Source organism: Girardinichthys multiradiatus, chromosome Y (assembly GCF_021462225.1).
Source record: "Girardinichthys multiradiatus isolate DD_20200921_A chromosome Y, DD_fGirMul_XY1, whole genome shotgun sequence".
NCBI classification, from domain to species: domain Eukaryota; kingdom Metazoa; phylum Chordata; class Actinopteri; order Cyprinodontiformes; family Goodeidae; genus Girardinichthys; species Girardinichthys multiradiatus.
In genome coordinates, this window is record NC_061818.1 from 28,382,330 (window position 1) to 28,405,269 (window position 22,940).

At 41.2% G+C, this 22,940-nt stretch overlaps 2 protein-coding genes across 3 annotated transcripts; one reads left to right on the top strand and one right to left on the bottom strand.

Moving 5' to 3' along the window:
* The first annotated feature begins 1,009 nt into the window (after nt 1-1,009).
* LOC124864583 (eukaryotic translation initiation factor 3 subunit G-like) lies at nt 1,010-3,778 on the top strand. Its single transcript, XM_047359419.1, has 10 exons — nt 1,010-1,100; nt 1,178-1,224; nt 1,841-1,932; nt 2,075-2,134; nt 2,227-2,331; nt 2,691-2,886; nt 3,010-3,120; nt 3,214-3,350; nt 3,497-3,603; nt 3,682-3,778. Exons 1-10 carry the CDS (start codon nt 1,078-1,080, stop codon nt 3,695-3,697), a joined length of 894 nt encoding a protein of 297 aa, XP_047215375.1. The 5' UTR covers nt 1,010-1,077; the 3' UTR covers nt 3,698-3,778.
* Nucleotides 3,779-10,724: 6,946 nt separating this feature from the next.
* Nucleotides 10,725-22,223, bottom strand: LOC124863672 (DNA (cytosine-5)-methyltransferase 1-like). 2 transcript variants are annotated; one of them, XM_047358097.1, is made up of 35 exons: nt 22,052-22,223; nt 21,606-21,642; nt 21,286-21,393; nt 20,458-20,692; nt 20,272-20,344; nt 20,098-20,179; nt 19,970-20,010; nt 19,840-19,891; nt 19,659-19,742; nt 19,467-19,576; nt 19,255-19,373; nt 19,060-19,152; nt 18,829-18,980; nt 18,554-18,741; nt 18,387-18,401; nt 17,627-17,807; nt 17,430-17,527; nt 17,128-17,275; nt 16,394-16,509; nt 16,116-16,317; nt 15,910-16,037; nt 15,582-15,761; nt 13,893-14,117; nt 13,612-13,804; nt 13,409-13,499; nt 13,182-13,316; nt 12,813-13,095; nt 12,581-12,722; nt 12,301-12,467; nt 12,035-12,212; nt 11,761-11,956; nt 11,513-11,676; nt 11,233-11,349; nt 11,009-11,105; nt 10,725-10,918 (listed from the first exon to the last, which is right to left on the bottom strand). In XM_047358097.1, the coding sequence occupies exons 1-35, from the start codon at nt 22,096-22,098 to the stop codon at nt 10,884-10,886; spliced, it is 4,512 nt and encodes a 1,503-aa protein (XP_047214053.1). In that variant the 5' UTR covers nt 22,099-22,223; the 3' UTR covers nt 10,725-10,883. The 2 variants fall into 2 exon arrangements, with proteins under 2 accessions (XP_047214053.1, XP_047214054.1); XM_047358098.1 differs by lacking the exon at nt 18,387-18,401 and having other exon boundaries at nt 22,052-22,222.
* Between the last annotated feature and the right edge of the window lie 717 nt (nt 22,224-22,940).

The following is a 22,940-nucleotide window of genomic DNA, read 5'->3' on the forward strand; positions in this document are numbered from 1 at the left end:
TGAAACATGTATTGTTCTCTGATGAGTCCACCTTTACTGTTTTCCCCACATCCAGGAGAGTTACGGTGTGGAGAAGCCCCAAAGAAGCGTACCACCCAGACTGTTGCATCCCCAGAGTGAAGCATGGGGGTGGATCAGTGATGCTTTGGGCTGCCATATCATGGCATTCCCTTGGCCCAATACTTGTGCTAGATGAGCACGTCACTGCCAAGGACAACCGAACCATTCTTGAAGATCATGTGCATCCAATGGTTCAAACATTGTATCCTGAAGGCGGTGTCGTGTATCAGGATGACAATGCACCAATACACACAGCAAGACTGGTGAAAGATTGGTTTGATGAACATGAAAGTGAAGTTGAACATCTCCCATGGCCTGCACAGTCACCAGATCTAAATATTATTGAGCCACTTTGGGGTGTTTTGGAGGAGCGAGTCAGGAAACGTTTTCCTCCACCAGTATCACGTAGTGACCTGGCCACTATCCTGCAAGAAGAATGGCTTAAAATCCCTCTGACCACTGTGCAGGACTTGTATATGTCATTCCCAAAACGAATTGACGCTCTATTGGCCGCAAAAGGAGGCCCTACACCATACTAATAAATTATTGTGGTCTAAAACCAGGTGTTTCAGTTTCATTGTCCAACCCCTGTAGATGGTGTCGCAGAAAAGAGTCACTTGCTGCTGAGGTTACTTATAGAGTCAACAATGTATTTACAAATATAGCAGCTTTCCAGGCAAGAAACGATGTGGCTTTGTTATAGCTTACCTTATAGGCTAAATATGTATACATATGTCGTTTTTGTAAATTATATTGGCCTTCTGAGAATAGAAATCGTCACACACACATATACATACATATGTATATGTATGTATGTATATGTATACTGGTTAAGTGTTTGTCATTTTTTAAGAGTAAAATAGTACAAAGAACTAAATTAGTCTGTAACTATAGGACATAAACATTTATTATGAAAAAGCTTCGCATCACGTCTGACTCTTATTGCGAAGTTCAAATCCCGGAAGTGTGAGTTTACTGCTTCGCGGTGAGCCTCTTGGAGCTAGGCTATCAGAGAGGATGCCGTCGATTGAATACGACGAGTAAGTTTAATTATACAAAAGTTCCTAATTCTGCCTGCGTTTGCGGTATTTTACGAATTTCTGTCTCCCTTTTCTAGCTCAAAGCCCAGCTGGGCCGACCAGGTCGAGGAGGAAGGAGATGAAGGTAAGGAGCATTTTAGCTGGGGGAGCTAACGTTAGCACAGCTCTGATAGGGCTCAGTCCGCAGGGGGAGAATGAGGCCCGGCTAGGCGGCTTCCTCTTCCACGTGGTTGTATGGCATTAAAATCGAGAGAAAAATGTACCCACCAACTGTTGGGGATTGCAGTCACATTTGTCAAATAATTTAGTGATTGGTGTAAATGGTTTATAACCGAATAGTTAAAAAGCGACCCCGATGACAGCGGCGGCGGTTTTCCTGCACGTTAAAGGCTGTTAACAGAAGGTTGCGTTGACAAGGCCATTATGATGTAGGCGTTAATCACACCACAGGTTGATTAATAATCAACTTCATTATTAAATACATTCGTTAAGGCATACGTTAGGTTCTAAATAAGGTTACAACAGAAATGTGACATTTGGAAAAATTTTACTTTTCTTTTGAATCTGAGAACGATTGTAATAACTGGTGATCTTATTGTTTTCTATGTAATTACGTGACATGTCAGCTCATGTCTTGTTCTTAAGGATTTCTTTTCAATAATTTCTTCTCAATATATTTCTCGATCTCTTCTCCCAAAGTTTGGAAACTTTGATCAAAACTCGCATTCCTTTTTCAACAGGCACATTGCCATCTCCAAAGGAAACCATAAAAGGAAACATAAAAACTGTCACCGAATATAAAATTGATGAGGATGATGGGAAAAAATATAAGGTAATTATTACACCACTATATAAAAAGTTTTTGTTAGATGTGCCATGGCATTGATTTTTGTATCCAGACACTTCCATAACACCTAAAGTGATGATTTTCTATATAGTATTTATTTATTTTTTGGTTGGCGTTTGTCGTCTAGATTGTGCGGACCGTCAAGATCGAGACAAGAAAAGCTTCCAAAGCTGTTGCCAGAAGAAAGGTTTGTGTTCACATTTTATGAAGTCAAAGGTGCATTCATTCACTAAAATGATCAAGTGTTTTAAAAGTCACTTGTGATGTAACATTTTGCAGAATTGGAAGAAATTTGGCAACTCAGAGCGTGATGCACCAGGTCCTAATGTTGCTACCACTACAGTCAGCGATGATGTCTTCATGACTTTTATCTCCAGCAAAGATGTGAGAATCTGTTGCATTTGCTTGTCTCTTTCTCCCCACATTTTGCTGTTTCATTTTTGCACACAAAACCCAGCAATTGTGAGGTTACATGTTGATAAATGAAGCATGACAACCCCACAAAATTATGAAGAATTTCTGTTTTTCTGACCCCTCATTTTGTAAATGCTTTACTGTGGGTTGGATGAAATGTTTTGGAAATCTGCACTTCCTTTTTTGACTTTGAAAACAACTTTGGGAACTTTCTCAAATATATTAATTAAAGGAGTAAGAAAATGAAGTTATGGTCCGAAACAAACTTTAAATGCTGAATTGATAATGGATTGGAATGTAGTCTTGTGCCTGAATCTTTCTTTCTGCAGGACCTAAATACCCAAGATCAAGAAGAAGATCCCATGAACAAACTTAAAGGACAGAAGATTGTGTCCTGTCGCATTTGCAAAGGCGACCACTGGACGACCCGCTGTCCATACAAGGACACCCTGGGCCCTATGCAGAAGGAACTGGCTGAACAGCTTGGCCTTTCCACTGGAGACAAGGAGAAGTCTCCTGGTTCTGGTACAATTTGTTCACAGTTTTTATAGTCAGGTTATCTGTAATGTTGTTTTTTTTTTTTGTTTTTTTTTCTTGAAGATGTGTTGTCAATAAAAAATGGCTTGCTCTTGTTTTTTTTTCAACTAGCTGAACCAGAACCTGAGCAACCTCCACAAACCAAGACTGGCAAATATGTGCCGCCAAGCCTGAGGGATGGAGGCACGCGAAGAGGGGAGTCTATGCAGCCTAACCGCAGAGGTGAGTATTAGTGAAGGAGCAAAGACATTCTGCATTTCAGTTACTGTGTGTTTAAGCATTCTTCTGATTAAACACTGAATGACAACCTTATAGCTGATGACAATGCTACAATCCGTGTGACCAACCTGTCTGAGGACACCCGTGAGACCGACTTGCAGGAGCTTTTCAGACCATTCGGCTCCATATCAAGGATTTATCTGGCGAAGGACAAGAATACAGGACAGTCCAAGGTGGGCAGTCACTCTATGCTTTTTTTTTTTGGTCTCTGCACTGCTGAGTGAATTACCATTCGGTTATATCAGTTATTAGGATTTGATAGACAATGACAAGAAATGGCAAGTTCCATTTTCCTGATCTGATGTCTTCTTTCCTGCAGGGATTTGCTTTCATCAGTTTCCACCGGCGGGAGGATGCAGCCAGAGCCATCGCAGGAGTTTCAGGATTTGGATATGATCATCTTATTCTCAATGTTGAATGGGCCAAGTAAGTCGGTTGTCACTGTTGCATACTGAGTTAGAAATGTGTTTTCCTGTTGCCAACATCATTTATTTCTCTTTACAGACCTTCAAACAACTGAGGAATTCATCAGACATTCGAGATGCCAGATTTTACTTCTTTAAAATGTGGCCGTTACCTAAATAAAAATAATAAATTGTCACTTTGTAGTTTTCTTTGTCAGAGACCAAAAGAAAAGGTTTTGTTTTACTAAAACCAAATCAATGTCCGTCACAGTGAACAGGACTTGGAGTATGAGCTGATACTGTATATTCACATTTTAACAGTTTCATTTTAAATAGAAAGACAGGATTTCTTTTTTCCTTATAATGCAAAAGCTTATTCCAGAGGAGAGGTCTTGAATACACAGAAGTGACAGTTAACATAAATTACTTGGAATTAGATTAATAGACTTTATCGAAGTTCAGCCATTCAAAAATGTGAACTCAGATTACTCACAGTGATATACAGGTCCTTCTCAAAAAATTTGCATATTGTGATAAAGTTCATTATTTTCCATAATGTCATGATGAAAATTTAACATTCATATATTTTAGATTCTTTGCACACTAACTGAAATATTTCAGGTCTTTTATTGTCTTAATACGGATGATTTTGGCATACAGCTCATGAAAACCCAAAATTCCTATCTCACAAAATTAGCATATCATTAAAAGGGTCTCTAAACGAGCTATGAACCTAATCATCTGAATCAACAAGTTAACTCTAAACACCTGCAAAAGATTCCTGAGGCCTTTAAAACTCCCAGCCTGGTTTATAACTCAAAACCCCAATCATGGGTAAGACTGCCGACCTGACTGCTGTCCAGAAGGCCACTATTGACACCCTCAAGCAAGAGGGTAAGACACAGAAAGAAATTTCTGAACGAATAGGCTGTTCCCAGAGTGCTGTATCAAGGCACCTCAGTGGGAAGTCTGTGGGAAGGAAAAAGTGTGGCAGAAAACGCTGCACAACGAGAAGAGGTGACCGGACCCTGAGGAAGATTGTGGAGAAGGGCCGATTCCAGACCTTGGGGGACCTGCGGAAGCAGTGGACTGAGTCTGGAGTAGAAACATCCAGAGCCACCGTGCACAGGCGTGTGCAGGAAATGGGCTACAGGTGCCGCATTCCCCAGGTCAAGCCACTTTTGAACCAGAAACAGCGGCAGAAGCGCCTGACCTGGGCTACAGAGAAGCAGCACTGGACTGTTGCTCAGTGGTCCAAAGTACTTTTTTCGGATGAAAGCAAATTCTGCATGTCATTCGGAAATCAAGGTGCCAGAGTCTGGAGGAAGACTGGGGAGAAGGAAATGCCAAAATGCCAGAAGTCCAGTGTCAAGTACCCACAGTCAGTGATGGTCTGGGGTGCCGTGTCAGCTGCTGGTGTTGGTCCACTGTGTTTTATCAAGGGCAGGGTCAATGCATCTAGCTGTCAGGAGATTTTGGAGCACTTCATGCTTCCATCTGCTGAAAAGCTTTATGGAGATGAAGATTTCATTTTTCAGCACGACCTGGCACCTGCTCACAGTGCCAAAACCACTGGTAAATGGTTTACTGACCATGGTATCACTGTGCTCAATTGGCCTGCCAACTCTCCTGACCTGAACCCCATAGAGAATCTGTGGGATATTGTGAAGAGAACATTGAGAGACTCAAGACCCAACACTCTGGATGAGCTAAAGGCCGCTATCGAAGCATCCTGGGCCTCCATAAGACCTCAGCAGTGCCACAGGCTGATTGCCTCCATGCCACGCCGCATTGAAGCAGTCATTTCTGCCAAAGGTTTCCCGACCAAGTATTGAGTGCATAACTGTACATGATTATTTGAAGGTTGACGTTTTTTGTATTAAAAACACTTTTCTTTTATTGGTCGGATGAAATATGCTAATTTTGTGAGATAGGAATTTTGGGTTTTCATGAGCTGTATGCCAAAATCATCCGTATTAAGACAATAAAAGACCTGAAATATTTCAGTTAGTGTGCAATGAATCTAAAATATATGAATGTTAAATTTTCATCATGACATTATGGAAAATAATGAACTTTATCACAATATGCTAATATTTTGAGAAGGACCTGTACACTGCTCAAAAAAAATAAAGGGAACACTCAAATAACAAATCCTAGATCTGAATGAATGAAATATTCTCATTGAATACTTTGTTCTGTACAAAGTTGAATGTGCTGACAACAAAATCACAAAAATCATCAATGGAAATCAAACTTATGAACCAATGGAGGCCTGGATTTGGAGTCACACACAAAATTAAAGTGGAAAAAGCACACTACAGGCTGATCCAACTTTGATGTAATGTCCTTAAAACAAGTTAAAATGAGGCTCAGTATTGTGTGTGGCCTCCATGTGTCTGTATGACCTCCCTACAACGCCTGGGCATGTGCCTGATGAGACGGTGGATGGTCTCCTGAGGGATCTCCACCTAGACTTGGACTAAACCATCCACCACCTCCTGGACAGTCTGTGGTGCAACGTGACGTTGGTGGATGGAGCGATTCCTATAACTGTCAATGAGACTTCTGCACCTCTCAGCAGGTATTCTGGCCCAAACTGCTCCAGTTGTCTCAGGTTTGAAGGATGCCTTTTCCAGACGGCATGTTTCAGCTCCTTCCAAAGATGCTCAATAGGATATAGGTCAGGGGTCATAGAAGGCCACTTCAGAATAGTCCAATGTTTTCCTCTTAGCATTCTTGGGTGTTTTTAGCTGCATGTTTTGGGTCATTATCCTGTTGTAAGACCCATAACCTACAACTGAGACCAAGCTTTCTGACACTGAGCAGCACATTTCTCTCTAGAATCCCTTGATAGTCTTGAGATTTCATTATTCCCTGCACAGATTCAAGACACCCTGTGCCAGATGCAGCACAGCAGCCCCAGAACATAAGAGCCTCATCCATGTTTCACAGTAGGGACGGTGTTCTTCTCTTTATATGCTTCATTTTTCCATAACATAGAGCTGATGTGCCTTGCCAAAAAGTTAAGTTTCTGTCTCATTTGTCCATAAGACATTCTCCCAGAAGCTTTGTGGCTTGTCAACATGTAGTTTGGCAAATTCCAGTCTGGCTTTTTTTTATGATTTGTTTTCAACAATGGTCTCCTTGGTTGTCTCCCATGAAGTCCACTTTGCCTCAAACTACGTCAGATCTGACACTGATGTTCCTGGAGCTTGAAGTTCACCTTTAATCTCTTTAGAAGTTTTTCTGGACTCTTTTGTTACCGTTCATATTATCCGTCTCTTTGTTTTGTCATCAGTTTTCCTCCTGCAGCCACGTCCAGGGAGGTTGGCTACAGTCCCATGGATCTTAACTTTCTGAATAATATGTGCAACTGTAGTCACAAGAACATGAAGCTGCTTGGAGATGGTCTTATAACCTTTACCTTTAACACGCTCGTTTATAATTTTCTTTCTAATCTCTTGAGACAACTCTTTCCTTCGCTTCCTCTGGTCCATGTTGAGTGTGGTACCATGTCACCAAACAACACAGTGATGACCTGTAGCCCTATATATAGGCCCACTGACTGATTACAAGAATGTAGACACCTGTGATGCTAATTAATGGAAACGCCTTGATTTAACATCACCCTTTGGCCACATTATTTTCAGGGGTACCATTATTTTGTCCAGGCCGGTTTCATGAGTTTCTTTTTTTAAATAATTCTGTTGAAGCATGTTTGAAAAGCAATATCTGACTTTCATTATCAATATCTGAATTTTTATTCATTATTACCCTTGTCAGATTCAAGTTATTTCTGTGACCATTGTGGGTTTTTCCTTCATTTACCGAGGGGTAACAACAATTTTGTCCACGTGTGTATCAGGAGAATGATGCACATGTGCATAAGTAGTGAGGCAATAAAAGGTGGAGAGACAGAGGAAGCCTGAGGGAGGGCTTAAATGATTAGTGATTAAAATATTATTAGAGCTAGGGGGGGCATCAGGGTGGTGGGGTAAGGTTTAAAAATCACATTATCACGGTTTTGGGTAGGATATGAGGTTATCAGCTGCACTAGAACAAGTGTTCTGCACATTTATATGGTGAAATGTCCATAATAACAGAGAGGTGGATTTTTTTTTTTCCCCCATTTATTTTCACTATGTGCCACCGTTATGCTCAGAAGTGGTGCCTTAGACATGCGTCTCTGAGGTTATTTTGTATATTTAGGAGCAGCAATGCAGCAGCACAAACAGAGAAAGTAGAAGATGATATAGGGTTGGAGGTGAGGTCTTAAAATAAATCAGTAAACACCTTTGATGTCAGGGTTATGCCATTAACAGAGTTGACTGTGTGTGAACCTAAACACATCTGCAAATCAGCTGTTCAAAAGCTTTATAATAGCCTCAACAGATGCTTTTTTATCTTTTGGAAGTCAAACCCTGATACTATATGTAATGTAAGACCATGCAGGGACATCAAGGGTTTGAGGCATTTTTGACCAATAAAACATGTTAAACCATTTACAGATCTGTTAGGTTTCTAATACAGGTCCTTCTCAAAATATTAGCATATTGTGATAAAGTTAATTATTTTCCATAATGTCATGATGAAAATTTAACATATATTTTAGATTCATTGCACACTAACTGAAATATTTCAGGTCTTTTATTGTCTTATTACGGATGATTTTGGCATACAGCTCATGAAAACCCAACATTCCTATCTCACAAAATTAGCATATCATTAAAAGGGTCTCTAAACGAGCTATGAACCTAATCATCTGAATCAACGAGTTAACTCTAAACACCTGCAAAAGATTCCTGAGGCCTTTAAAACTCCCAGCCTGGTTCATCACTCAAAACCCCAATCATGGGTAAGACTGCCGACCTGACTGCTGTCCAGAAGGCCACAATTGACACCCTCAAGCAAGAGGGTAAGACACAGAAAGAAATTTCTGAATGAATAGGCTGTTCCCAGAGTGCTGTATCAAGGCACCTTAGTGGGAAGTCTGTGGGGAGGAAAAAGTGTGGCAGAAAACGCTGCACAACGAGAAGAGGTGACCGGACCCTGAGGAAGATTGTGGAGAAGGGCCGATTCCAGACCTTGGGGGACCTGCGGAAGCAGTGGACTGAGTCTGGAGTAGAAACATCCAGAGCCACCGTGCACAGGTGTGTGCAGGAAATGGGCTACAGGTGCCGCATTCCCCAGACCTGGGCTACAGAGAAGCAGCACTGGACTGTTGCTCAGTGGTCCAAAGTACTTTTTTCGGATGAAAGCAAATTCTGCATGTCATTCGGAAATCAAGGTGCCAGAGTCTGGAGGAAGACTGGGGAGAAGGAAATGCCAAAATGCCAGAAGTCCAGTGTCAAGTACCCACAGTCAGTGATGGTCTGGGGTGCCGTGTCAGCTGCTGGTGTTGGTCCACTGTGTTTTATCAAGGGCAGGGTCAATGCAGCTAGCTATCAGGAGATTTTGGAGCACTTCATGCTTCCATGTGCTGAAAAGCTTTCTGGAGATGAAGATTTCATTTTTCAGCACGACCTGGCACCTGCTCACAGTGCCAAAACCACTGGTAAATGGTTTACTGACCATGGTATCACTGTGCTCAATTGGCCTGCCAACTCTCCTGACCTGAACCCCATAGAGAATCTGTGGGATATTGTGAAGAGAACGTTGAGAGACTCAAGACCCAACACTCTGGATGAGCTAAAGGCCGCTATCGAAGCATCCTGGGCCTCCATAAGACCTCAGCAGTGCCACAGGCTGATTGCCTCCATGCCACGCCGCATTGAAGCAGTCATTTCTGCCAAAGGATTCCCGACCAAGTATTGAGTGCATAACTGTACATGATTATTTGAAGGTTGATGTTTTTTGTATTAAAAACACTTTTCTTTTATTGGTCGGATGAAATATGCTAATTTTGTGAGATAGGAATTTTGGGTTTTCATGAGCTGTATGCCACAATCATCCGTATTAAGACAATAAAAGACCTGAAATATTTCAGTTAGTGTGCAATGAATCTAAAATATATGAATGTTAAATTTTCATCATGACATTATGGAAAATAATGAACTTTATCACAATATGCTAATATTTTGAGAAGGACCTGTATGTCCTCCCCAGTGTTTAACTCATTCCTACACCCTTGGTGGTCATCCATCAGTGAAGATCCATACAGGGGGCAATTCTAAAAAAAAGTTTAGTTCAAGATGTTGAATTTATCAAAGACTGATTCTCAAAACAGCTGCTGAACAGAAAAGCTTCAGTCTTCCTCTGCTGATTTTACTTTCCCAGACAGGGTTGCTCCACAGATTAAATCTTTGCATGATCACTGGAAGAAATCTGACTAGGCTGTTGGACGGAGCAGAGATGGGATTGAAGAAACTGTCTGAACTGCAGGCATCTAAAAAAAAGTTGACTCTAAGGAAACAATACAGTACTTTGTATAATTGAATTTCAATAGAGATGCAAAGCTGGGAACAGAGCTATAATCAAACCTGGGGAAAAAAAAAAGGAAGGTTAAAACAAGTTGCTAGATAATATGGAGTCAAGGGCATTTACTTTGAGTCTTTACACCTACAGAAACAAGACAAAAAAAAACATTTGTAAAATATCTAGCCAACTTTTTGCCAGTTTTGGGGACATGAAAATGCCTAAAGGCTGGGGCTGCATCATAAGCAGACAACTCCTGGGTGGCGGGTGCCAGTGGGCGAGAGGACGGAAACACCCTGGACCGTTCTTGAAAACGGTAGTAGAAACATGCAATGCACCCAGACTTGTGTGTAATTAAGGTGTTAGTCTTTGGGAGGAAGCTGGAGAGAACCTACGTATGCACCTGACGAGCATCCAGGCTCCATGCAAATAGGCCCCGACGAGGATTCAAACCCGGAACCGTTTGCCGCAAGGCAACAGAGCTTACTATCCAGCCCATTATTCCAACAGCATTTTTCTTTATTGGAGTGATCCACAAAAGGTGTCAACACCACAGATGTCATAAGACCAGTTTACTTAAATCTATAGCGATTTGTTTTGATTTAGTTGTGTAAAAAGCTGTCAGCCTCACTGGCATTACTGTCATGTTCCATCCAAGCACAAATACAATGTCAGAAGAACTTTATTTGAAATATTACATATAAAATCTACATTCAACTTACTCAACATTGAACATTTAACAGCGTGAATAAAAACAATTAAAACTTAATATGGAATGATTACTACATGGTACATAGTGGCCACTTGGTGACAGCTGAAAGTCAAGTCACTTAAAAAGTATTTCACCATCAGCATTAAAACCCTTAAAATATGGAAAAGGAGCAGTTAATCAGAGACCTCCATCTTCTCTTGTTTGACATCTGCAAAAAGAAAAAAAGAACATGGGATTAAGTTTAAATTGGAAATGTTAGTTTGGAAAAATAAAGCAGACAGGAAATAAAATAAAGCACCTGCTGTATCTTGTTCCTCCTTCATCCTGTCTAAGACACATTTCTTAATCTCCAGCCCGATGGCTCTTGAGAGTGGAGGAGGAACAGCATTTCCAACCTGGGAAAAATAAATTAGATACTGGTGATGATTATTGTTTTAGACCCTTCATAAATTGAACTAATGTTAATTGTTTGGAAAAACGGTCTGCTCGAGTTGGCGGCAAGCTCCAAAAACTGGATCGTACCTGTCTGTGTTTGTCCAGGATGTTTCCGAAGAAACGGTAGGTGTCAGGGAAACCCTGGGAGCGTGCACATTCCCTCACACTGACAACTCTGTGCTGCTCAGGATGCAGAACACGGCCCTGTAATCACATGTTCCATGTTAAGATCAAAAGGCAGCAATGTTAGGCTTATTTATTGAATGCATCCATACATTTTGTTCCACAGTATTCACAAGACGTAAAATAAAATGAACCCCCCCCAAAACATTCAGGTATGAAAATAACTTCCAGAAAGACGATGTACCTGCTTTCCCATGGGCTCAGGGTTGGTGACGGTTGTGCTGAAGAAGCCGTCCCACTCCAATCTACCGTACAGCCCGGCCCAGTGATTGTGACGGTTCCCGGTATGGGGCAGACACCAGGGAATTAGGGTGTTAAACTGCCTGTCGGCAGAGTCGCAGGTTTTCCCTAAAATAATGAAGACCATTTATTCAGCTGAAGATTTAAGCGTCATCATTTTTATTAGAAGTCAAATAAACGAGCCTTACGTACCTCCTGCGCATGTGCAGACGCCCCTGAGAGCCCCGGTGCTGCTGCGGCCGTTCTTCTTATCATGATGCGTGTAACGTAGTTTCTTCGTCATGGTGCCATCTTTTAACCGAACTTCAATGTTGGGGAGATCTCTCCAGTCGGAGCCTGGAGCTAGAGGGATGTGACACATCCTGGCCTCAACCAGCGCACTCATGTCCTGAGAACAGTAATCATAAAAACAAATGAATCCTAGTGATTTGTGACGAGGTTACATGAAAACTAAAATATAGCCTACCTTGCAGATATGGTCTCTGAGAATGGGCTGATACTGTGTGCCTCTGATCTGCCTCTGGAACCAAGATTGAGGTTCTCCATTGTAGGAAATCTCCATGGCAGAAGCACCATTGCGAATCTCAGGCAGGTCAGACATGGTGTCCCTGACTGTGATGGTTCTGTAGATGCCTCCGTTACCTCTGTCAGAAGACAGAAAATTAGATCTACAAGACTCACTGAGGTTTGTAGACTAACAATCAGCGCTGCAGAGGTGAAGGTTTTCATTACCGTGTAACATTGCTGACGTATTTCCTCTCATCTACTGCCACGGTAAGCGAGCATGCTCTGGGAGCAAACACATGCAGAGGTTCAGGATAGCGAGGCAGCTTCTCCCCTGGAGCAGCAGCCAGGATGATTGCTCTGCGGCGGGTCTGAGCAACACCGTACTGACCGGCCTGAAGAGCAGGAAAGGACAGAGCTCCTCAGGGATCTGGTTTAGCCTCACCAGGACATTTTCCCACATGCAGTACTCCATGAAAGAAAGAGTAATCTGCACGGTCATACCTACCTGAAGGACTCCAAAAGTACACTGGTAGCCCATTCGCACCAGACAGCGCAGAGTCAGCTTCAGGACCATGGAGTTTTTGAACGATACAAAGTTCCTCACATTTTCCAGCAGGAAAAACTTTGGTCGGTAGTAGTCGCAGTAGCTGCAGGAGGAGCAGGTCCCATTCAATCAGCAACCCAAACTGGATTTCTGCTCAGTTGTATTAGTAACAGCTGGTCTTGGAGACACTCACCTCAGATATGACACCACAAGTGAATTTTTGAATTTGGAATAAGTGCGAGAATTGAAACGGTTCATCCCACTGAAACCTTGGCAAGGAGGTCCACCGCACAGCATTTCTACATCCCCCTTCTGAGGCAGCTTTTGGCCAAGAGAATTGATCTTTTCTCCAGACATGACCAGCTTCAGGAGGACATTACAGTCCTCCGTGAACACTGTGGTGCCAGGATTGTTGAGTCTGAAGGCCTGTGCAGCAGGCTCCCACATCTCAATAGCCCAGAGGGTCTCAGAGATACCTGAAGGGAAAAAAAAGCAGTAACTTTGACCAACATTTGTGTATTTGAGAGCATATTGTGTTGACTGAAATGGAAGAGGCACTCACCAGCCTGGTGGAAGCCTTCAGAAAGTCCACCACAGCCAGAGAAAACGTCAAGTGTGCGGTATTTCAGTACTTTCGGTGTCTGAGGTTCTGTGCGAGACTCCTGCGGTTCTTGTGAAGCCTTTCCTTTGCCTTTACCTGATAAGAGTAAAGTGAAATTTCTTTCAGCAAAAAGTTCAAACAAAATAAAATAGAGATCTGCATGTAGGCTTTTATTTTTTTAAGCCAACCTTTTCCTTTGCCCTTTCCCTTTCCTTTATGAACACAAGAACGGGCATGATTAGGAGGATCTTCAAAACTCTTTGATTTAGCACTGTAGGCCTGTAAGACAGAACTACATTTAGACATATGCTGCATCAAAGAGATGCTCTATTTTTTTTTAAAGGAAATTCTGAAATTACTGCAGAGAAAACAAAAGCAAGAACAGTTGTACCTCCAGGAAATAGAAGCGGTCTGGTCCACCGTTGGAGTAATCTTGGACCGACTCATTCAGGTCTTCTGCATACTCTACTTGACAGCGTCCAAGTACCTCAGACATGCTAACAGTCACTTCCTCATCACTCCAGTAGAGCTGATTGATGTCTGTATGGTAACTGGCTTTGACACCTCTGTGTGTGTTCTCCGGCCTGTTGGTCGACACAGATTTCAGTATATTCTGTACTCCTTCACATAAAAAAACCCCTTAAATAGCCTGCAAATAAATCAAACATCTACCTGTAGAACTTGTAGAGTCTCAGTTTGACCTCTGAGTTGTCTGCTTTCCCATTACTGCGGCGATGACAGAAGATCTCTTTGATGCGGCCAACCCGGAAAGGCTCTGGAGCATCTAGGTTTGACCCCTTAATGTAGTCTGAAGACTTCCTGTAATACTCTGGATACAGATCTTCATCCACATCTTCTTTCCTGTGGGAGCGTTTCATTGGACTGGCTGGTTTCACACTGTAAACCAGAAATAGGCAGCAAGTCACATGATGTTTTCGACAATAGTCCTAATCTTGGACATTCAATTGATTCCTAAAGCAGCTAAAATGAACATGTTTAAAATCTGAACTATGTCGTACAACAATACTTGGCAGACCGGGACTACTTTGTAATATTCTGCAATTATCTAATCTAACAGACATATGACGTTCCTCAAGGCTACATTCTCGGGCCTCTTCTATTCAATAACTAAATGCTCCTCCCAAGCTTACATTATTGGATATTTCATAAACTCTTATAGACAAATAACGTTATATTTCTGTGTCAAGACACGACGACAGCGCCTTACAACCAATGAATAAGTCGATGGGGCAGTGTCCTTTATGGAGAATTGTTTTTGGCCTTAAACAAACAAAAAAAAAAAAAAATCAGCACTAAACTAAAGACCACAAAGCATAGAAGAAACCTCGTTGGGGTTTCCTCAGTTACACGTCACCTATGATGTTGTACTCTATAGTAAGCGTTTGGCTTTGTTTAGCACTGTTCGGGGTGATTGTTTGCATGATTTTCCTTGTTTTGAAATTCTGTAAAGCACTTTGTTACGCTTCACTGTAAAAAAGTGCTTTACACAAAAAAAAAAAGCCGCAATATGAACTATGACCTAATTTTGAACAATAATAAGTCAGCATACTACTACTACAAAAACAGGTATATCTCAAATTCTCAGTAAATTACATTAAAAATTGTATTTATCAAATCAGATAGCTGGATCTCATTCAAAATGCTACTACTAGAGTCCCGAGTAAATCAGGACCAAAGATCATATCACACCAGTCCTTAAATCACTGCAATGGTTTCCTGTTTGTAAACTGATACATTTTAATATCTTGGTTTTGGTCTGTAATGAATGCTATTGGATCTAAACGACTTTCAGAATTTCTTGTAAGGTATTGTCTAGAACCGTCAGGTCATCAGAAACCAGTTTACTTAGTGTTCCCATGAGCAGAACTAAACAAGAGGAAGAGTGCAGAAAGTGTTGGCTCCTTCACTGCAGCTTTCCAATAACTGTCAAAGACCAGTTTGTATTTTTCATGCTTCTTGGCAATTTGTTTTAAATTTGCAATATTTCTTTTTTATGTGGTCCTTAAAATTTTATACAATTCTATTAGAGTTCTTCTTAATTTTCTTCATCTTTGTTCCCTGTTCTTGTAAAAACACACTGAATGACCATGTGCAAGAATGATGCTATACAAATAGGCTTGCCATATCATGGGTGCACTATGAATTAGTAGACTTGTGAATAACAGCAGGTCAGTGATTGGCTCGCTCCCAAGTGTTGTTTGTATTCCTGTTCTCTGAATCATGTTAGACCTCAGATTGGACCAAATGCTGTCAAATCTGCCCTGTTAATACTGCACAACACCATAATCTACATAAACCCAACGGATTCCACTGTGCGTCTAAATAAAAACGATAACTTACCTGAAACTAAAGGCTTCAGCAGGCAGGTAGACGCCGTCTCCAACCCTGAATTGTTCTCCCTTGAACCAGGCTAACGCATAAAGAGCCTTGTTGTCACTGTCATCATTCTCCAGGGGCTCAAATGGTCGAGGTACTTCCTGCTCATTTTGCTCTTTAGTGCGGGTGCAGCTGTCACAGAATCTAAAAGAAAATATAACCAAGATAATGCAATGCTTTTGAAAAAGCTAAAGAAGAAAAATGTATCTTATTTTTGGAGCAAAATTAATAACAGGGTTAACGTTATTAGCACTACAGTAGGCATTTCTTTTAAAAAGTGGCTGCTTTTTACCTGAAGTCTTCTGATAGTTCAGTCTTAGGAGGAGTCTCAAATCGGGCAAACTCTGTATCATACCAGAACTGATAGAAGAAACTCTTCCCATCATCCTCAATCACCTTGAGGTCAACGTCTATCCCACCCTGAAACATACAAAACAACTTTTAAGTAACAAATCAAAATAAACGGCAAAACAAGGGGCAGTAAACCAATTAACTTACCTCCATGAACCAGTTGTTTGATGGAGCTTTGTACATGACGTTCACCTTTCCTTGTACGTAGTTGAGCAGCATGTCTTCACATTCATCAACGACGACGAGCTCCAATGGATCAGAGGACTCTCCCAGAACTGTGTGAATCCCGCGAAGGAACCAGTGGGCATGAAACATCTTCCCATTATTGTCCTCCCACAAGGAAGTGATCCTGAAAAGGAATGCTCATTAAATTCACAAGGTTAGACTGAATAAAATGTTACAGAGGACCTTAAGAAATGTCAAACCTTGCAAGATACAGAGGAATGGATGGATCTTCTGATGAAACGGAGACACAATCTCCCACTTCCAGCACTTCATCGTTTAAAGAGACCTTCTTGTAGTAATGTCTCTTCCCCACGGTCTGAGGATAATCAGAGTTAAATCAAGACAATGCTGACACCAACACTTTTATTTCACCAAGATGCTGCAGTAGGTACCATCCACACACAAACTAGGTTTTTGAGGAAAACAGTTTTGAATTTTAAAAACCACTTCAAAATTATTTGCGATGGATACAAGTCAATTAGATACCCTAAGAGTATTAACAAAACATGGAAAAAGATGGGCATTTTGCAAATAACCACCCTGACTTTCTGTGCAAGAAACCACAACAAACGTGAACTTGTTTTTATGTAATTCAGCCAATCCGTTTCACTTCGGGGTGACTTTTCTCATTAGACCTCAAAATATAAGCTGCAGATGTTAATCACTGAGAGGAAACCATAACCTGTGTCAAAGGAAAACTGTTTGGGAACAATCTTCAGCCTGCAAGCACTGTTGCAATGCATGCTGATGTTATGGTTATTGCCACCTGTTGGCAGAGCATAGGTATCACAGCATTTATAGAATAGAAACTAACAACCAGTGGAGAAGGAGATTTCTCCCAAAATGGAAGAAAGTCTAAAAAAAAAAATGATGCAATCAATTTGCAGACAGCGCTGCAAGCCTGTTCTTCCACAAAAGGAAATGAAAAACATACCTCGACAGGCTCACCGATCCATGCTAGTTTGGACTGGGTCTGCCTCTTTTTCTTGGTTTGAAGAACCTTTTTGGTCTTTTCTGCTGGAACATCATCCTCCTCAATATTTTCATCATCCTCCGCCTCCTTTACAGCAAGGTTTGGACATCTAAAAACAAAAAAAAAAAACAAGGATAAATACACAATAAAACTAAATGCATTCCCCTCATACCCGTTTTATATCAAGAAGCTCAAACACAATGGAGGCCAAAACCAGAAAAACAAAATGTGTTCTTGTTTACAAGCCGTATTAACAGCCTCACCTTCTCTGCTTACAAGCTTGCTTGCTTTTGCCACTTCCTCCAAATTTGATCATGTCCTTGCAAGCTGCGCATTTGCCACAATCAGGAGACTGGCACACCTACAAAACAGGGGAAGAAAACCAGACACATTTCATTTGTTTAGAAGTACGAAGACAGATCCTCATTGCTAGTCTTAAACAAGAGCTTCACCAACTCACTTCACAGACTCCACAACGCTGCCGTTTGACTCCTCCGTCTTTATCGTTCTGCTCAATCTGATCAGCGAAGAAGGCATCGAAAATCTGGCAGACCAGCTTGGTTGTGGTGGCCTTGGTAGGTCCTTTACTGTCCTTCTCTATCTTAGTTGGGTGGCGGATGGCCTGTCTCCTGGCAGCTCTCCTGTCAACAGAAGAAAGTTATTTAACTTGTGATCACGTGTGGAGCGATGGCATTATGTTGCCACTGGCCATTAAACCACTGCATCAGGCCATGCAACGCAGCAAGCCAAAAACAAAAAACAAAAACTGATAGTCAGGATGGAAAATGCACCTTGTAGTGAAAGTAGCTGATAAAGTGTGGAGCACCCTGGCCTTTTAATACGTCAGCTACTTTTTTCCTGTTGCAGAGATATCACTCTACTTACTAATGCGCTTTTCTAAGTTTACAGTCCTCAAACCAAAAGTGTTTTTTAATGCAGTAAAAACTAGACTGTTCTACAAACTTGCTACTACAAAAAAACCAAGTATACATTTTATTGGCACCGATTCACACACCTACTTCTTTAAACTGCCGTATTTCAGGAAAAAAAAACAAACAGGATAATATATTAGAATGTAAAGCAAAACTCTGGCTAAAAAAAAAAAAAAAGTTTGCATGAACTATGATATGGATCTTATTATGAACATCAAGTTTTAAAATGCTTCACACAAACACACCAACAAACAAGCTAAATATGCAATCACAGTAAGGCCTACCTACCAGTACAGCTGCATGCTGCATTAGGAAATGTTAAAGGAACGTTAGACATCTGGGAGACGGGGAGTGAGGAGTATAAATACAGGAATATAAAAAGGAGTAAAAATCAACAGCTTGTTTAGAGAAGCTTGGATCTTCAATTCATGGTCACAAACAACATTTAGCCGTACCTCTTTCCCAGAGTGACTCCTGCCAGTTTGATCAGATCTCTCATGCAAGGAGTAACAATGATGGGCTGCTCATCCGAGTCGCCGGCCTCATCATAACTCTCCACCTGTTCCACGACAAACTGGGCGTGACGCAGCAGCGTGTCTTCAGTGAAGCAGTTAAAGTTCAGTCCTGCAGGAGGGACGGTTGTCTACAGGTGGTGAGAAGAGCTGGTTAGTACCGTAGTGCAGCATAAAAAAAAATAAAAAAAACGCTCAAATTTCACGCCAGAGCTCACCTCGATCTTGTTGAGAAGATCCTCGTAGGTTACGTCTGGATTTTTCTGGAGGAATTCAACGACAATCTTGCTCATGTAGATTTTCTCCTGCATCAGTGCGAAAATGGGGGCATACTCCTCACTAGGCTCCATCAGGATGTAGTCGGCAAAAGCTAGACAAGCGGTGTAGATAGTATTAGCAAGTCACGTAGGTAGCATTAAATATTCAATAAGAACAGGAGCAAAACTCACATGTTGTAAAGCCGATTAAAGCCTTTTCTCCTCCATCGAAACCAGTTATCCACCAAGCGTTGATGGGTCCAAGCTTTCTGGCAAAAACACCACCTGAGGAAAAGAAAATATGGCAGAGAGTATAATTTATAGAGGCTACCAAAAGTGACAGCCATAAACATAAGGTTTATATTTTAAAGAAAACATTAGTCATACTAGTTAAGCCGGGGCTGTCATCATAGATGGGTTTCACATAGCAGCTAAAGTAGAGCTCCACGTTCTTCTCAATCAGCCCCGAGTCAAATGGGCAAAGATGGCCCCGCTTGTCGTACACACTGCAAAGACACAACATACCAACGTTAACCTAACAGCGGTCCAAGATCCATCACGGGGATCAACGCAGCTTGGATACAGACAGGATCACCTACCTGAAGTTGGTGATCCGGTGCTGTGGCAGATGGTCATAGCTCTCAAATCCGTCCTCATTTGCCTCAAACAGTGACAAACTCTCATGAGTTAACATCTCTGGCTCTTCAAGCTGAAAGTGCAAATCAAAAAGACTCAGGTTTGGAATTAAGCATTTGGCTGGGCTTGACTGACTGAAAATGCAAAGACCTCACCGCGTTATCGGGATCCCCTTGAAACAACTTCAGATCTGGGTCATCCAGATACTGCCTACAGTCAGGACATTTAGGAGGTGGCGTCTGGGGGAAAGAAAAATAAAAGAAAAACATTGAAGTAGTTCGTGTTACTACCAACCACCTGACCAGGCCATCAAGGTTTAAACAACCACCCCAGTACCTTTGCAGCAGGTCCTTGCTTAGTAATTTTGGATTTTGACTCCTCTGGAAGTCTGCAAAAACAAAACCAAGTATTGTAAAGTGTTTGTTCCCCCCCAGGAGTACAAATTTTCTGAGTGGATATCACTTACTTTTCATCAGACTCCACCTTGAGGCGTTTCTCCTCCTGAGTCTGCAACAATGTGCAAAATGGATTTTACCACCAACTGAAAGTCCCAACCTGAGCAGACATTTATGTTTCAGCGAATAAACACCTCACCTCTTCAGAGTCTTCTTCCTTCTTCGGTTCATTTATCCCGTTGGCATCTTCTCCGTTAAAGTCCTCAGATTTGCGCTTTTGACTGCAAAACAGATCCGTTAGAATGCCAACCACTTCCTTAGAGACACATTTAGCCTCTTGATCAAAAAGAAGCAAAATGAAGCTTATACGTACACTTTGGTGAACATTGACAAGATGGTTGGCTGTTTCCCACTGTTTCTTGTTACTCTGGTACTGGTCGGTGATTCTACAAAATTTTGTAAAAGAAACCTTCTGTTTTAATAAAACATTTACAGATTTTGTGAATAATTCTCTTGAAAACAAGGATTTGCTTTATAAACAAACAAGTTTCCTCCTAACTTTTAGTTTCCGGGTTTGCCTTGCTCCTGCGCGCACCCTTCCATTTGGGAGCGGCTGGCGACTTGGTTTCCGTTACTTCCTGTTCTGTTGCCATATTTACATCGTCTTCCTCTTTATGGGAGCCATTAGCGAAGCCATTCACCTTTCCATTCTGCTCCACGCCATCCACATGTGCGCCATTTTCAAGATGAAGCTCTTTACCCAGCAAGACCTTCACTTTCGAGATATAAACCTCCTGAGGAGAAACATTACAGGGGTGTTTAAAGGTGCACCTCCATAATTAAGTATGATGACTTCATTTTCCTGCAAAACCTTACAACCCAAACTCCCTGCCATGGAGTATTGTCAAGAGGAAGATTAAACATAAAAGAGCCCACAAAGCAGATGAGCTGAAGGTTGCTTTAAAAGCGACCTGAGTTTCACTCAACACCTCAGCAGTGCCACAGGCTGATCGCTTCCATGCCTTGCCACAGTAATATATGCAAAATAAAGCCCTGACCAAGTACTGGCTGCATCCACAGTAAAGTACATGGACATAGTGTTTTAATAGGCTGGGTTTACTCCATTAGCCCTGCAATATTCTAATTACATTTCTAAGTTCTACTCCAAGAAACAGAATCTTGACATTCATAAGTTCTAGGCCATCTTCATTTAAAGTTGACTGAAAAACATTAAATATGACCGTCCTTTTCTGAAACTGAATCATTGAAATGAATGAATTCAAGGTAATGGAAATTATTGAGATTTATTGTTTCTTAGATGCACACCTTTATCCACAAATAAGAAACAACAAAAATAAATACATAGCTATCTTGAGGCATCCCTGACCTTTGATATTTCTGAATTCTTCATTTTTTCCTCAAGGCTGGTCAGTTGGTCCTGAGCATCATCATGCAGGAAGTCCTGCACCAACCTAAGCTTCTCTTTCACTTGAACCTGAAATGAGATGTTTACAGTAATGAGAATTTCAGGTTAAAAAACCCAAATGTAAAACCTAAGTTTGGCAGCCAAACTCAAAATCACGTTAAGAATCAGAAACCAAACTTGATCATCTTATTAGATTCTAGTGACGTAGGGAGTAGTTTTTAGAGCGTAGGTTGCATACATGAAGCAGCCATACTGTGTTACTTAGTGCAAACTTCATTTACCTCCTCTGGAGATCCATCCTCATCCAGCATCTGCAACCTGTATCCAAAACACAGGTCAAAATAACTTTAGTGATAACACAGCGGCAATCTTTCGGAAACACACTGCCTTCTATGTTATAATATTTAAATGACAATAAGAGAGAATAGAAACACATCAATAGGAAAACTTCCTGAGTGGCGCCAAATCACACACACACACGAACCTATCCATTGTGAGGCTAACCCTGCGGCTAGCAGGCTAATACAGACAGGAAATACAACCAGCTGAATAATTAGCTACAAGCTAACGCTAGCTGCAGAAGCTACTGCGAGCAAAGCGGTGAAGTTCAACAGTCATGAGCAGAGAGGTATGTGACAAATGTTCAGGCTTACTGTCGTGACTTCTGAAATCATATAGGTTGCTAAACAACTGTCACAGTATTAGCATATTTTTATTATTACCATACCTCTTCTTCACGTCGTCGGGCAAAGAGAAGGACGTTTTGGATGGCATCGTAAACAGCGACTTAAAAGCGCAAGACACACAATAAAACTATATTAAAAACTGTTAAAACAACTCGTTCACCCCGCTGTCATTAACCACAGCACGGATCCACAGTGACCCGCCAGTGTGTGGCTGCTTCCTAACGTGGATGCTATATGCAGTTCGGGCGCGCAGGCCGTGTTTTCGCGCGGAATCTAGTGGAGGGCTTTCCGTTTCATTTCCGGGAGCCGGATCTTTTGGCTTAGAACGTCTTAAGAGCCGATTCTTTCATCTCCCAAACACTTCTAGCACTAAAAAATAACATAACTTTGAATTTTTTTTTTTTTAATAACTGCAAATACTTTCCTAATCAAACTTTTTCTAGATAGATGATTTTTCTCAATACAATAATTTTACTTTGATTGACAAAAAAAAAAAGTCTTAAAGAAATTAAATCTATTTTTATAAAATAAAATTGTATAAATTTTCTATTTATACTTTCTGTTGCAAGTAAACTGTACTATGGTAACCCACTTCTGGAAACATTTCCAAGCCATGATCTAAAAGCGTTCTGCTGCCTTGGTTTGTACTAAGACTATTGCAAAAAGGCTGGATCATACTCAATGCTGCCTAGGGAGGAAGTCCCAAAGCAGAGTTTGTGAGAGGGTGTGAAGTCAGGTCACAGTCATTGAATTATCTTCTTAAAGAGGCTGGTGTCTATGTACCGAGTCTCTATTTTTCACTGTGTTGGAAGGATTCTTGCTTGTTATTTTTATTGGATTTCAGTACAAATAGGTTGAAATCTTTATATATTTTCAATATCACATCCTATGTACCAGACACACACACTTTAAAATACAAACAAAACAAAA

What these genes read in the sequence shown, in the direction of transcription:
- LOC124864583 (XM_047359419.1), top strand. Translation starts at nt 1,078, where the DNA reads ATGCCGTCGATTGAATACGACGA. An exon ending in CGAGGAGGAAGGAGATGAAG is followed by an intron (nt 1,225 to 1,840) that starts GTAAGGAGCATT and finishes CTTTTTCAACAG; the next exon opens with GCACATTGCCATCTCCAAAG. An exon ending in ATGATGGGAAAAAATATAAG is followed by an intron (nt 1,933 to 2,074) that starts GTAATTATTACA and finishes TTTGTCGTCTAG; the next exon opens with ATTGTGCGGACCGTCAAGAT.
- LOC124863672 (XM_047358097.1), bottom strand. Translation starts at nt 22,098, where the DNA reads ATGCCATCCAAAACGTCCTTCTCTTTGCCCGACGACGTGAAGAAGAG. An exon ending in ATTCCTCTGTATCTTGCAAG is followed by an intron (nt 16,318 to 16,393) that starts GTTTGACATTTC and finishes ATTCCTTTTCAG; the next exon opens with GATCACTTCCTTGTGGGAGG. An exon ending in GTACTTTTGGAGTCCTTCAG is followed by an intron (nt 12,468 to 12,580) that starts GTAGGTATGACC and finishes CCTGCTCTTCAG; the next exon opens with GCCGGTCAGTACGGTGTTGC.